This window comes from Phaseolus vulgaris, chromosome 9, assembly GCF_051622355.1.
Source record: "Phaseolus vulgaris cultivar YP4 chromosome 9, ASM5162235v1, whole genome shotgun sequence".
Lineage (NCBI taxonomy): Eukaryota > Viridiplantae > Streptophyta > Magnoliopsida > Fabales > Fabaceae > Phaseolus > Phaseolus vulgaris.
The window spans coordinates 38,450,597-38,466,412 of NC_143506.1; the positions used below are offsets into that span (position 1 = coordinate 38,450,597).

Here is a 15,816-nt window from a genome sequence, read left to right on the forward strand (position 1 = left end):
GAGATCAAATTTAGAAAATAAATAATTGGTAGTTAAAATTTTTGTTGCTAATTAAATACCAATTTAGAAACTATTTAACAATAATAGAAACTAATTTAGAAACCAATTTTTTTTTAGTTTCTAAAATGGTTTCTAATTTAGTTACTATTGCAACTAATTATTTTAGTCTCTAAAAATTGGTTTCTATTTCATGATTTTCTTGTAGTGAATGAAGGGCATTTTCAGAAATTTAAAATTGTGTAGCAGGTTCAAAATGATTGGGTGTAGGAAGAATTTGCCAAAATTTGGGATGCTAAAAGAAATAGCCTTTTTTTATTCCTTCTCCACCTCCCTATTTTCTTCTCCCACCCCTATAATATAAAAAAAAAAAAAAAAAGTATATACCGCATCATAATTTATCCATATATGTAATGTCAAACATTTAGATTATGTAATCAACATATAATTCTGAATCACATCTTCTATATTGAATTTTTATTCCAAATTACATGTAGAATAATACTCTGAATTGGGTAACCTGTAACATGATTATATGATTGTGTAATATGGAACAAAATTTTGGATTATATAATATTTCAAATTCTACAATTTAAAATAAAGTTATAAATTAGAATATGGTTGTTTTAGATAACGTAATCCTAAATTTCACACATCAATTGTCAAACTTGGAGATTGATATTTGAACAGCCTCTTTCTTTTTACTTTTTATAAAGACTTTTTTTCGCAAAAACTGGTTTCGATTATGTATATAGACTATGGAAAGTATTTTCGTTTTACAAAATCTTGCACTTAAATATTAATTTCTATAATATAAAAATTAGATTATAGAAACTAGTTTCTGTAACGTAATTTTTTTATGCATTACAAAAACTAGTCTTTGTCGATGAATAATATTAACTGCTATCACGTATTTGAATCAAAATACACCATAAAAAGTAGTTTTTACCCTATATTTTTGTATAATATAAATTAATTTTCGTAAAGAAGTAATTTGTAAAAATAAAAGTTAAAAAAAAATTAGACACATTGGAATTCTCATATAATAAAAAGTTATCCAGATTTGTAATTATTACTTCAAAAATTATATATGAAGTGTGATGTGTAGGAAAAATTCAATAATAAAATTCGAAATGCTTATATGAAATATCGAAAAATCAAGAGACTGTCATCTCACACAAAATCAAACGTAAATAAAAAAATATAAAAGACTAAAACAACTTTGATATTGTATCAAAACTTAATGGATAAGTCCAAAATATTAAGAATACATTTAACAAATATAAGATATAAAAAGTAAAAATCCAATAAAGTACTATAAATATGTGACTTGATCAATAGAGTGTACTTTCTCTTAAAAGAACATGAAGTGATTTATTCACTTTATAAAGTTTTTTAAATCAACAATGTATCAAAATGAAGTTATTGTTTGTCCTTCTCTTTTCCTCTTAACTTCTCAAGAAAAATAGAAAATATCTTAATTTGTTCTTGTTGCGACAAAGTCGTCATGGTTTTGTTTTTAATAAACACTCTAGAAGATTGAAGGAAAAAAAATGTATTTAAATTGTCTTTAATTTCGATTCCTAAACAATGTGGGACTCTATTTAAATTACCCGAAACACTTCTTAAATTTGTTAGTATCAAGTTTTATAGTTATTCTTTTACTTATTTCAAACTTAAAAAAATTGATTACTCGTTAGAGGGGATGAATCTCATGTAGTAGATAGTTAATATGAAAAAGATGGTGGTACAGATTCAACCTTAGCCTAGTTTTACAAAAACAAAGTGTTGAAAAGGTATACTTCTATGGTATGCTTTTCATTCAATTACAATCTTCTAAACTTATAGCTGTGTTCAGTGTATGCTATTACTTTAAATTGATCCAAAGAAAGAAAGAGTTCACAACTAAGGTATGCACAATTCCCTTTGAGTGAAGAAGACTCTTGACCAAAAACTTTGGTCACCAGCTTCCAACCTTCTTCAACTTGCCTCACTTTGATCCACAGAAACAAAAACACTGGCAGGCACTGCTTTGTTTGTTTCAATCACAACACGATTCTCAGACACATTCCTCAGAATATGATTTGGGAAGGTGCTGCCAGGGGTGCTTACAGAGTACTGAACATGTTTTATAAGGTTAGGAAAAAGCAAAACATTGTTAAAATCAACAGTCCATGAGGTTCCATTCCCTTGCATGGACCCTTTTGCAACTGTGGCCTTTAACTTCATCCCTCTTGCATTGTTTCTGTCAACAATGACTTGTTCAATTTGATGGAAAGGATTGTTGGATTGGTCCAGCTCAACAATTTCAACCCCATCATCTGAACCTGAGAACATGTTATCAACAATATCAACACCATTTATAACCCCATTCTTAGACTTTAGGACAATGTTGGCATCACCAAGGAAGAAACAACTAGAGACATGGAATTGAACCGGGTCTTCAGCCACAATATTGGTGAAATCCATGTAAGAATTCACAATCTTTGTTTGTGTCAAACCTGGTACTTTCAAATAAATCCCTGTGCCTCCAAAGCCAGTGGCCTTGTTGTAACAATGTACACCAGAAAAAGCATTGGCTTGACCAGTAACCATTATTCCTATAGCAGCAGAGTAAATTACAACATCTGTGACAGCATTGTCATTACCCTGGAGGTTTATTCCTGTCCCTGAGAAGTCTTTTTCATTTTTGTCCCCACCAGCAGTTATATGCTGACCAAGGAAAGTGTTTCTGATGTAGGTTTCATGGCCACCTTGGACTAAAATTCCATTGGTGGTGAAATGTGTGATGTAGCAATTGTCTATGCTAATCCGAAGTGAGTTTATGACTGAAATGCCTCCACCCCTGAAGTTTGAGTCCAGCAAGAGGTCTTTGAAAGTTATGTACTCAAAATTGTAGGATGTTGAAGAACTCTCTCGGTTTCCTTCATTGGAAAAGGGTGACAAATCAATGATATAGCTATCTGCTGGAAAACCATCTGAGGCTCTTATAGTCCCCCCATGTATCTGTTTTTTACATCAAAATACAAACTAAGCTGTCAAAAATTTGTGGCCTCTTTATGGATGCCTTACTAAATAAACAAAATAGAAAAAAGTGCTGTTTTCCATGACTTTTCTGCAATCTAAAGTAATATATACATTGGTTGAAACTAAAGAAAAAACCATTTCAGAAAAAAAACAGAAAGTAGTGACAATAAAGGAACGGTTGAAGAAGAAAGTTATTTTTCAAAAATCTTGTTTTCTTGGTTAAGTTAGACCAACTGCTTCACCATCATGACCAAAATATGGACCAGCAGCCTCAAAAATTAAAATTTGGCCCAGCCATAAAGTATTACAATACACTAACAAAGTGCCAATTGGCAAAATATGACAAGCATTCAAACTTTTGGAAGATACTTTTCATATTTTACACTAACAAATAACTTATTGGTAGTTATATTTGTCATAGAAAAAGCAGTTCATGAATGAAGTTAACAACTAGAACGGTTTCTGAAGGCATACCATAAGGTTCCCCACTCCAGCCACCGGCAACCGCAGTGGTTGGCTGATCAAGTAATTTCCACCCTCGAGATTAATCTGGGGACCTCCAAGGTTTTTGATGCCTTGCATCAAATATCCTTCACTGGGACCCTTGGCTGCATCTGCTATGGCTGCAAGGAGTGCTTCAGTGCTATCTGAACTACCCGTTGGATCTGCACCATAAGATGTGACATGGTACACACGTGGATAGTTCACTCCCTGCATCACAAAAAATATCAAACATTTGATATTTTACCACAAAAATGGAAAATGGACTAAAGACTAAAAGGGTGTGTTCATAGTTGAGTTGAGTTACCTGAAGTGAGAGAGGAGAAGGAGAAGGAGCAGGAGCAGGAGCAGGAGGGCTTGAGAAGGGTGATAAGGAAGATGGTGCTGAAGCAATGGAATCACGTGTAGTTAGAGAGGCCTTAAATGACTGCAACCGTTGTATTGCCTCATGATAGTTGCCCCTAGAAATTTTCCTAGGATACAAGCTCTCTTCATATGCACCAATTACTATGGAACAAGCCATCCCCAAAAGCAAGGAGCAGGTAAAACATGTTCTTGCCATTGTTGTCATTGTTGTTGTTGCTGCTGTTTAAGAGAGGTTTGAGGTTCTTAAATTTAACATGTTGGAGAAAAGCATTCCAGTTGTGTGGACATTTAAATAAGACAGAGGAAAAGGTTGATGAGGGAGATAAAGAAGGGTGATTAATAGGAAGAGAAGGGAAAAAGTGAGGTAGCTAAGTCTTGATGAGAAAAAGTGTAGGAACATTTTGATATTGGATCATACACATGACACCCTCCATCATTTGGACTATTATGATATTAGAGAAGATTGCTGTGTAACCTTTTCATGAAACTTTTTCATTTTCCCTGACCTGGTACAAAAGTAAGCACTTACCAACTTCTTACTTTTGGAACCTTCACTAATTTTACATTGTGTAAAAGGTATTTTGGACTAGGAAGAAAGCACACCTGTGGTGATCTTAAATTATGCAGTGTGGAATTATTGGCTTGAGGGGGTCCACAGAGCTCTCATTGATTCATGATGGTAACACTAGGGAAATTGTAAATTGTTAGGTATGTATTTATTGCTGTGATAAAAAGGACTATTGTACTTTCCAAGAAATTATGTCAATGCTAGAACTGAAAATGAAAATGAAAAAGGTTTACCAAGAAAGCAGGGTAAACCTTAGAAATTCAGCAATGTACTTGTTAGATCAATCTCAAGTGTATATATATATGTATGTTTGTAATAAGCACTTTTATACAAATATTATATCTAAATAAAGATATTAAAATATTACATATGGGTATTTCTATTTATTTTATGTGTGGTTTAACATGCATATTTCTATCCAATATCATTTTGTAGAACGTGAAATAAGTTTGTTGGAGATCCCACCTCGACTGGGTGCAATCCTCAACCTCATGAGCCGGTTTTATGGGGTTGAGTTAGGCTTAAAGTTCACTTCATAATATGGTATCAGAGTCATTTCGAACCTATCCTAGCGAGTATTTGGTGGGCCTATCGTGCCACCCGCTATCGGACCATCCATAATATATAGTCACACGCACGAACTTTCACTCTCAGCATGAGGAGTGTGTTGGAGATCCCACATCGACTAGAGATTAAAGTCTTTCATGATATATAAGTGGGTGCAAACCTTACCTCATCGAACCGGTTTTATGAGGTTGAGTTAAACTTAAAATTCACTTTGTAATAAAGTTTATCATAATTAAAATCTCCAACAAGAATTAAGCACGTGAAATAAGTTCTGCATTTAAGTTATTTTTTTTTACGTGAAGTAGCACAGTGCAATTGCACTAAGCAAAAATCACATGCAAACGCGTACGTGTTAAACCCAGAGTGTCACGTTAAAAACTTTAAATTTAGTGAGACTAATTAATGAATTATTTGTCTCTCGCCTAGCTTATAAATTATAAGTTATTTCATTAATTTGTATCTTATTTAATTCTTTTTAATTTAATATATTTCTTATTATCTTTAACTTTTTTATCTATAATTTCAGTTTTATATAAACAACATTATTGCACTACTTTTAATAAATTCTTAGCTTATAATTTCTAAGTCGATAGTGTTTAGGAGAATAACGGAAAAGTTAATTGCTAAAATGCAAAATGACGTAAAAAAACATAATACATAAGTTTTATTTGATAAATAAAGTTTGTTTTTTTTGTCAACAATATATTATTATGTAACCATAATTTTTAATTTGTTTAAATAAATAATTAAATTCTTATTAGACTTTTTATTGCTTCTATTTTTTTTTAAAGTTACATTTTTATATTTGAATAATTACTAGTAGATTTAATCATTAATAAGAAAAAATTATTTTTATTCATTTTTATAAATTTATTTTTTTATTTTTCAATTGTATAATATAAGTTTCTTTTTTATAATTTTTATTGTGTGTAATTTCCATATAGCATCGTAAATAAAACATAATTAAGTTACTTCAATTTGTAATGTAATAATTAAAATATGAAAAGAAAAAATGTTTTTATCTTTTTTTTTAAATTAAAAATAAGTAATACTAAGTAAAAAAATTAAAATAATAAATAAGTATATTAAAATATAAGGAATAATAAAATTAAATTAAATAACTTAGTTATAAGAAAAGTTAGATATATTAAATAAGAAAATCTCGAAACTATTATTATTTATTCTACGTAATTTTGTTTATCATATAGAAATAATAATTATTGCTCTATTATTTTTACTGTTTGTTATTTTTTCTGATTTCTTTTACTTTAATTTTTTATTTTTCACATTAATGATTTTTTGTATTTTTAAAATGAGTAAAATATGCGCTAGAAAACTATTTGGTGACTAACAAAGTTTGAAATTTAAATTAAAGCCTTGATATTTATGTGTTTCTGCTAGGAAGATGAGACCTAAAGAACTATTGACTGACTTCGTTTTTCTCTTTTCTATCGATCGGTCAGCTCACACTTCAGCATACTCTCAGTCTTCCTACTACTCTTTCGGGGGTCTCGGTTGCTTGATCTCTCGGCCACTTGGGAAATGTCGAATGGGGTATCTACAGAAGGCACTCTGACGCTCAAATCAGAAAGGGCGCTCGACACTCGGATGTCAGAGTATGGTAATTAATGACGTACCATCTTTTTAAAATATGCATTATTTTATATTATTTTAATGGACTTACCTTATTGAGCTTAGTGAGTTGTGTTTAAAGGTGTATTGTCTAATTTATAGTGATGGTTTAATTTTACTGACTTTAATTGAACGTAATTGAACCGAAAATATCAGTTGATCAACCTGAATGAACCGACGTATGGAATTGGGCGTTCGCCCTGTAATTTTACACTATGAATTAGATAGAGAGAGTTATACTAATAGAGGTTTAGCATGATAGGTTAACATGACAGAGTTAGGTTTAGTATAAAGGGTTGTGAATATTTGGTATTGAATATTATTTTTGAATGAAAGATATTTGCGGGAATCAACAAAGTATTAATTAAGAAATTAATTAATAAAATACTAATTAATGGTATACCAAACACTGTACTGGTGGTTGAAAACTGAGTATCATACTTTTGACCTCTAAACACATCTATACAATGAATGGTGAAAATTAATTATCTATATCATTTTAAAAAATTATTAAATAATAATTAATTATAGAGATTACAAATAACTAATTACTATATTAACTTATATTAACTGAATACTATTTTATAAATTTAAAAAATATTGATATTTAAAATAGTTTTTATTATTAATAAAAATTTATATATTGATATTGAATATTAGTTACCTAAATCTTAACTATTAAGTATTTTAAATTTTAAATTAATTATTAATTTATAATAAAAATTAATTTAAAATTTAAAATAATTAATATTAATTATTAATTTTAAAATTATTTAATAAATTTATATTAATAACATAAATTATTTTAGATATTAATAAATTTTTAATTTATAAAATGATATTTAATTTAATCAATATAAATATATATATATATATATAATTATTATTTTTCTCTAAATTAATTATTATTTAATCATTTTCTTAGAATATATATAGTTGTCACCGCGTCTAGGATATCCAGGAAAACGAAGTCATGCTGATTAGTTAGAATTTATTAAGAGCTTAATCAGAATAAATCATATTTAAATGCATTTGGTCTCATAAAAAATGCAATCTCTGTAATATAATCTCGAAATAGTTAGCATGATTAGCTTAATCTGAAATTATGGTGTAATTTTCTTTGTTAAAGAAAGGAAAATAATAGATAAAAAAGTAAGAATATAAAACATGTACGGTGGGAAAAATATGTTTAAGATTTTTCATAAATAATCATTTTATTGGTATTTAATCGATTTTTATCTAGTCTCTTATTAGAATTCTTTATAAATAAATATAGTTTAAGTATGTATCGTTTTTAATTTTAATATAATATTTTTATATTTTTTTTAATAATAATATATTTTTTACGTGATGACAAATGATTGTTGTTACTTGAGATTTGAGATGTTAGAGAAAACTTTTATAAAAAAAAACAAAAAACATGTAAAGAGAGAGAAGAAGCATGAAAAGATTGGATTCCTTAAGGTTAGAGAACCGTTGAAAACAATTGGATCATGCTTTTCGCTGCTTTCCTTTTCATTTTACGCAACAACCTATATTGGAAGAGCCGTGAGACAAACCTTCTACTTCTTCTTACAATGTTTCATCCAACAAAGAATTAATGTCAACCACTTTTTCTTATGTCTTTTTTTAAATAAGATAAATGTAAAACCATCCTTATAATATAAAAATTATTTTCTTTCTTTCTCATAACCTTCCTAAATCATTATATTTTAAACTACATAATTCAAAACTATATTATAGATTTTAAAGTCCAAAACTCTTATTTTAAATTCCCTACTTCAGAATTTTAGTTCAAATTATATATTTTAGAATCCAAAATATGGTTATTGATTACGTAAATTTTAGGTCATGCATTTCAATATAAGGAAAATGTAGATTTGAATTATGTAATTTTGAAATATATTTTATAATGTATAAGTTTTGGATTAATAATTTAAAATCTAATAGAATATCTAATTTGTTTAAATTATTAAACAATAATTTCAAGCTTCTGAAAACAACAAATCTATAATATGTTTCTTAATAAACAGTAGATACAAATATTTTAGTAAAAACACTATAGTCATAGGTGAGAGAAGAAAGTATAAGGGTGAAGAAAGTAAATGTTATTACATGAGTTGAGAAATATGAATTGGCCCATGGGCCTTATCCGTTTATAAACAATGTGAAAAATTAGTATTTTTGACAAATAATCAAATTATATGGTCTAAAATAACTTATTATATGACAGTCTAGCTAATTATTTTATAATATATAATCAATTATCTTTATTTTAATAGCAGTTAGTATGATTTTCTGTTAAATATTATAACTAATTATAATCTATCGATTATATAACTTATTAATCATTTATGCATTCTTAAAAATAATCACCATGAAACTTAAGTTAAAAGTATGAAATAATCACCTGTATGAATTAGAGATGATAAAAACTTTAAAAGGATAAGTATTATTTTTTAGAATAAGAGGATAACAGAAAAAAGAAAGTAAAAGTTTACAAAATTATCTTTTCCATCCACGATAGACAAAAATACTCAAGTCTGAATATTTTAATTAAAAAACATAAATACCATGATAAGACATTTTTTTTTTAAATAATCTTTTCAATAAGATTAATATAGTTTCACATCCTTTAGAAATCGAGGTCAAGTACGGTTTAAATAATTTTTTCTTAATTCAACGAGACATCTTTTAAAGATAAAACTGTGACAAAACATTAACCTGCAAAATAAATAATACCCCAATGTGATAATTGACCTCATATTATCTCTCAGACTTTATACATATATAAAATAAATAATCATAATATATATGATTGTTATTTTATAATGATAATAATAATAACAAAAATAAATAAATAAAATTTAATACTTTATTTATTTATTCAAAAATATATATTTTTATTATTTTTTTACTTTTTTTCAAAACCAAAATATGACTATTTTTAGTTTTTTTCTTACACAGGGTTTATATTGGATAGATAAGTCGTTGTGGGTTCAGCTTAAATCTTTATGTTCAAAATGACATTAATTTTTAAGGATTTTGACTTATTGTTTTATGAATTGGGTATCTATTTTGTTCAAAATGATTTTTTAATTTTTTTAATTAAAAAAGGGGAAAAGCAAGGTGAAAGACACAGAAAATTTGATGAGAAAAGGTGCGATTGCTTTTAACTTAGAAAGTGCAGGGCGACTGCGTAATTTTCTATAGTTTTGTGCTGCGGCCATGCTTTTTGACTCCGACATAAAATAAATAGGTGTAGTTTAAGATATTTTCTTTAAATATTATAATAAATTTGACGTGACAGTTCATTAAATTATATTTTCAATTTTTTATTAAAGAAAATTATTTTATTAAATATTTAAGATACTATTTTATAATTTTAAATATTCTATCATTTGATTTTGTTGAATAATATGTTTAAAATATATTTTATTTTATTGTCATGATATTTTTGTTTAATTTTGTTTTTGAGAGTATAACTCATTGATTAACTCAGTTCTTCTCTTTCTAGAAAAGTTAACTAACAAACAAATTTTAAAAAAATACAAAATAAGTTAATACCCAAGTTAGAAATAAAAATATGAAAATTATAGATGATAATGAGGATTGATCCGTTCTACATAGTTCTGTGTTTGACCCGTAAAATACGAATCGGGTTGGTCCGCCCCGTATAGTAAACACAGGTTAATTTCTCTGTCTCGTCATGCATAGTCCACGAGTCTGCATACAATTTTTTTTTCTAAAAATATTCATTAAAAATGTTTATTACTAAAGAATTAAAAGAATTCAATATTGCTACAGAAAAAATAAATAATAAAATTTAATAATTATAAAAAATTAAATATAAATTAATTATAATCAAATAAAAAATTAAACCTATATTTACTATCGATATAAAACATTTCACATCAATATTTTTTTTCTTTCATTTCCCTTTCAAAAACATAATCAAACATCAATGAAATTTCAATATATTTACTTATCAAAACAGAATAATCCATTGAATTCCAAAACAATGATGGATGGTAACATATAAAAATCACAAGAGTAGCAGTCATGTGTCGATCAGAATTGTCACATGGATTTAGATACTAATCAATAAAATATTAATATCTCTTTTATTGTAACTGTTAACGAGACTTTCTATTTTTGACATTTATTGGAGAATTTTACATTTGCATAGTTACTTTTTAGGAAAATATTTAGATAACCAGTTACTTATATGTAAATTTTTTTTTTATTATTTTTTTTTTATTATTTTATTATTTTATTATTATTATTTTTATTTTTATTTTTTTTATCAGCGTTACTTATATGTAAATGTTTTGACACTTACTTAGAATGTATTCTATAAGAAAAACTTGTTACGAATCATCATATTATTGATGTATTATATAATAAATGGCTATCTAGAGATAGTTATTTTTTTATAAATATTTTAATACTTTGTTTTGTTTGGATGAGTCTTGATTCTTATTATTAAATATTTTCAGAAACTATTAAGTGATTTTATTGTAATGTTATTTGTTGTGACATTTATTAATGATATCCTTACTTATTCATGAAGTGATGCATTCACTGAATCATTAGTAATACAAGTCAGGCTTGTCAGGAATAAATATCCCTGGAATTAAACCTGGTGCTGCTATTAAATATAATTATCACTAAATAATTATTTTAATGAGTATTTTTTGGCATAAAATTTAAATTTATGACATTACTAATTATTTTCTTAGTAGAGATTTTCATGGATTATAAGTCTCATGTTAATTTTTTTTAGTCTTTTAATATATCACTTATCTATTTATTTGTTTACTGATAAAACAAACTCTTCTACATGTATGTCTTTTTTGTTGGTTAAAATATATTAAGGTCACAAAATTATTAATAAATTCTAACCAGAAATAAAAAAAAAAAGTGTGTAAAACACATTAGAATGTGTTATTACTACTAGTTGTATTGCTTCAATATTTTATTGTCTCTTTTTATGCCAAGATGATTTAGTCTCTTAATCAAAGCAACTCATTTTGTATTGTATGTGCACCTTTCTCAACAAAAGATTCTTACTCCCTAAAATTAAAAATTAAAAAGTACAGAAGGAGAAAAACAAAACCATTTGAAGATTCTTTCTGATTGATTTTCATCATGCATGAGACAAACAGATGCCAATATATTTTTGAAGGTGACAGATGCCAATATTTGAATGACTTTGGTTGTATTTATCATATTATTTTTCATTTTTTTATTTTAATGATATTTTTTTATATGTCAGATGATTGTTGTTATTTAGGCTGTCAGTCTAATTAAGATATCAATCTAATTGAGATTTCAGTCTAATTAAAATGTCAAGATCGGTCTATGTATCGTTTTTGTTAATATATGAATTTTTGTTTAATCTTTCCATATTTTTTTAATAATATTTTTTTCGTAAATTATAGTTGAGATCTTAAGTTGCATAATAATAGTTTAAAACTTTTATCAAAAGAAAAAGTTAAGTTATATAATGGTGTCTTAAATGAAGAATTTATATAAAAGAAAACTTCTTAAAATCTTTTGGCTCTTGGTTGATTCCAAACATTAGTATTGGAAGGTGGTCACATAGCTTAATTAAGCTGTTGTTAATCAGACCTAACTTCTAATTAAATATTGCTCCCTACCTTTAGGATCCAGATTTCAATAAGATCTCAAGTTATGCAAGTCAAATATTACGTCTTATCTTTTTAACTTTTACTTGGTATACCTAATAATTTAAAAGTTTTCATAATCTGTCATTTTCATAAAAATGATCACTATCTATGTTTTTTTACTGTGATACCATTGATATCTATAAACTTGAGGATGGTTTTGTGTTGTATTATGGTAGTGTAGCATCACCAGGTATGATTCCTTCCTTAGTTCCCTCCAAAAGCAGGAATTTGTCTTTCATACCTGGTTTCACCACAATGATGAACATTTTGTTCTTGAAAGCGAAAATCATGTTCAGCAGAAGGAGGGAGAAACTTTGTTCACCTTTTTCACAAATGTTCTGCTTGAATGGTTTTGAGACTTTGTAGAAAGACCAAGATGGTAACAAGAGGGAAGGTCCATAATTAATGCATCATAATGAATGGTGATGTTTCTCTTTTTCTGATTTATGGCTTTCATCAGGTGGATCTTTAGGTGGTGCTGTCCCAGACAGCATTCCCTACAGGAGCTTTTCATGGCCAATGGAATGCTTTTGAGAAGTGATTTTGTGGTTTTGCTGAGTTGTGACTCTCATACACATTTGTTGTGGCTGTGATTATGATTATGATCTTGTAGAGTAGTGTAGAGTAGAGTATGATTCATGTAACATGCCATAGTTTGGTTTGTTCCAAGCATTTGCATTATCAGAACATGCTTGAAATTGAAACCCTAGTTGCTTGAAACCCTATTTGCTGGGTGGATCTTGGCTGAAGATAATTTCAACCCTGCCTTTCAGAATTTGCCATTGCTCTACTCACCAATCATCAAATCTCACAACCATTACTATCTTATATAATGAACTAAAGTTCAAATTCATATTAATTAATAATATATATTTTAAATATTGTTGGAGATTTTACGTATTAGAGTCTTTCATTGTATATAAGTGGGTGCAAACCTCAACTTCATGAGCTGATTTTATGGAGTTGAGTTAGGTTTAAAGTCCACTTCTTAACATGGTATCAGAGTCATTTCGAGCCTATCGTGCCACCCACTATCGGGCCGCTATCAGACTACCCATAATATATAGTCTCACGCATTAGAGTCTTTCATTTTATATATAAATGGTGCAAACTTCAACCTCATGAGCCAATTTTATAAGATTGAGTTAGGTTTAAAGTCCACTTCATAACAAATATGTTAATAAAATTTATTCAATATTATACATTTTTAATTCTGTTATAAATTAATTTTAACTTTTCTTCCAAATGATATCAAACATTTGGATTCACTCAAGCAAATAAATTAATCCACTTTCCGCAATAATGAATGATACACCTTGAACAACTCAGCCATGTTTTATTTTTTCCTCAAGTGGGCACCTCCACTTTTATATGTTGGTTAAATTCTAAAGAATATAAATATATAATAACCTAACACTTTTCACTTAATAAAATGTTAAATGTCACTATAAATATCTTAAACATGAGATTCCGGCGACGGTGCGGCGGCGACAACTCTGACAATGATAACAGTGGATGACGGCTGACAATGAACAGTAACTCTAAATTCTAGATTCCATGTTAAAAATAAGAAAATAAATATAAAATATAAAATTGATATATATACTCATATAAAGTTAAATTTATTATATAAAAATAATAACAGAATCAATAATATAATAATATAAATTATGGATTAAACTCGTTATATATATTTAACCGTAAATTTTGGATGGTTCAATAATTATATAATAATTAGTAACATGCTTAGGTAGATATTAAGATTAAGTGTAGAAATGATCCCAGAATCTATAATGAACAGTTGACAATCTAATATACCAACCATTGATTATTTTTTTTAATGAAAGAAAGAAAAAGTGATTATTTTACTAATTGTTCTGTTGCTTTTAAGTCGGCAGATATTTATTTTTTTAATGGGCACAATTTAGAAGAATGCAATGGACCATTGTGTTCAAGAAAGAAAGAGAAAAATAATATTTTACACAGCACATGTGAATTTATCATTATTTTTTGTTTTGTGCTTTTTGTGGGGTCAATGATGTTTTTTAATAAAAATGTTTTATAATATAAGAGAAGGACAAGTCCGTGATCATGCACTACGCATTCAAGTTGGATTGGACTAGTTAAACAGTGAGCTCACAGAGACAAAAAGAAGATGTAATTTAAATTTATTGACAAATTGACCAATGAAAAGGGTCCTAATTGTATCTTTTAATCTTAAAAATTATTAATCAAAGAATTAAAGTGCATGCTTCATTTGACCATGGTCTTCTATAGGTCCAAGGCCATTTTTGCTTCCACCTTTTCAGTATTCTCTTGCATAATCAATGAGGTAATGGAAAACAAATGAAGAGAGAAGAAGAACATAAGAAATAAAATAATTATTTTGAAAAGATACTCCACTATCTCTCATTTTCCTTCATCAATGGTTCATTTAAACTAGAAAAAAAAACAACATGGATGTATATTTACATTTTTATTGTATTAAAATAATACAATTCGAGAAAAATAAAATATAATTTTGTGACAATGGTTACAAGAATACGCGATGTTATTTTCTTAAATAAAGAATATGTATTTTATTAAGTAAATAATTCTTTCTATTTATTAAAAAATAACGCGAAAATAATTAAAAAAATATATCTCTCTATTTAATATAGGTATTATTAATTTAATCTTTAAAAATAATATTTATTCAGTTCTTCTAAAGAATCCTCTGTGAAAGTATTACAATATATTATTAACTTCAGTATTTTGACACTCAAATGTAAATATTAGGGATCAATTTTACAGTGAAGTGTTATGTTATTTAGAAATCATATTAAAAAAATTATTAAATAAAAATTAATTTTAGAAATTAAAAATAATTAGTTGTTATATTAATTAAATTAAAAAATATTTTAAAATTTTAAAAATTAAAAAATTATTAATTTTTAAATTAGTTTCTATTATTAATAAATAGTTTTTAAATTGGTATCTAATTAGCTACCTAAGTTTAAGTACCAATTATTTAGATTCTAAATTTGATAACTAATTAGATATCAATTTAAAAATTATTTATCAATAATAGAAACTAATTTAAAAATTAATAATTTTTTTAGTCTATAAATGATTTCTAATTTAGTCAGTGTAACAAATAATTATTTTTTATCTTTAAAATTAATTTTTATTTAAAATTTTTATTGTAATGTCAATTTAAATTTGTTAGATATTCATAAATTATGTCCTTTGGACATTATTATAAAAATTAATTTTAGACTTTAATGTTAAAAGACACATGTTTTTATCTTTCAATATCAAATGAAAGAATTATAATTATAGTTATATAAATTTTATAATAGAATATTTTAATAATTTAAGATGAATATGAAACAAAATACAGACAGATTCATCATCTTAATGGTAACCATTGTAACATACTGAATATTATATTTGGGACAAGTTCGAATATTATTTGTGATTCCT

The 15,816-nt window shown here is 26.9% G+C and overlaps 1 protein-coding gene across 1 annotated transcript; it reads right to left on the reverse strand.

The window, feature by feature from the left end:
* Window positions 1-1,693: 1,693 nt before the first annotated feature.
* Window positions 1,694-4,479, reverse strand: LOC137822695 (polygalacturonase QRT3). Its single transcript, XM_068627640.1, has 3 exons — window positions 3,833-4,479; window positions 3,499-3,735; window positions 1,694-3,003 (listed from the first exon to the last, which is right to left on the reverse strand). The coding sequence occupies exons 1-3, from the start codon at window positions 4,094-4,096 to the stop codon at window positions 1,978-1,980; spliced, it is 1,527 nt and encodes a 508-aa protein (XP_068483741.1). The 5' UTR covers window positions 4,097-4,479; the 3' UTR covers window positions 1,694-1,977.
* Between the last annotated feature and the right edge of the window lie 11,337 nt (window positions 4,480-15,816).

Coding starts and splice junctions, on each gene's coding strand:
- LOC137822695 (XM_068627640.1), bottom strand. CDS start 4,096: ATGACAACAATGGCAAGAACATGTTTTACCTGCTCCTTGCTTTTGGGG. Junction 3,736..3,832: donor CTTCTCCTCTCTCACTTCAG/GTAACTCAACTC, acceptor TTTGTGATGCAG/GGAGTGAACTATCCACGTGT. Junction 3,004..3,498: donor CTGGAGTGGGGAACCTTATG/GTATGCCTTCAG, acceptor TGTAAAAAACAG/ATACATGGGGGGACTATAAG.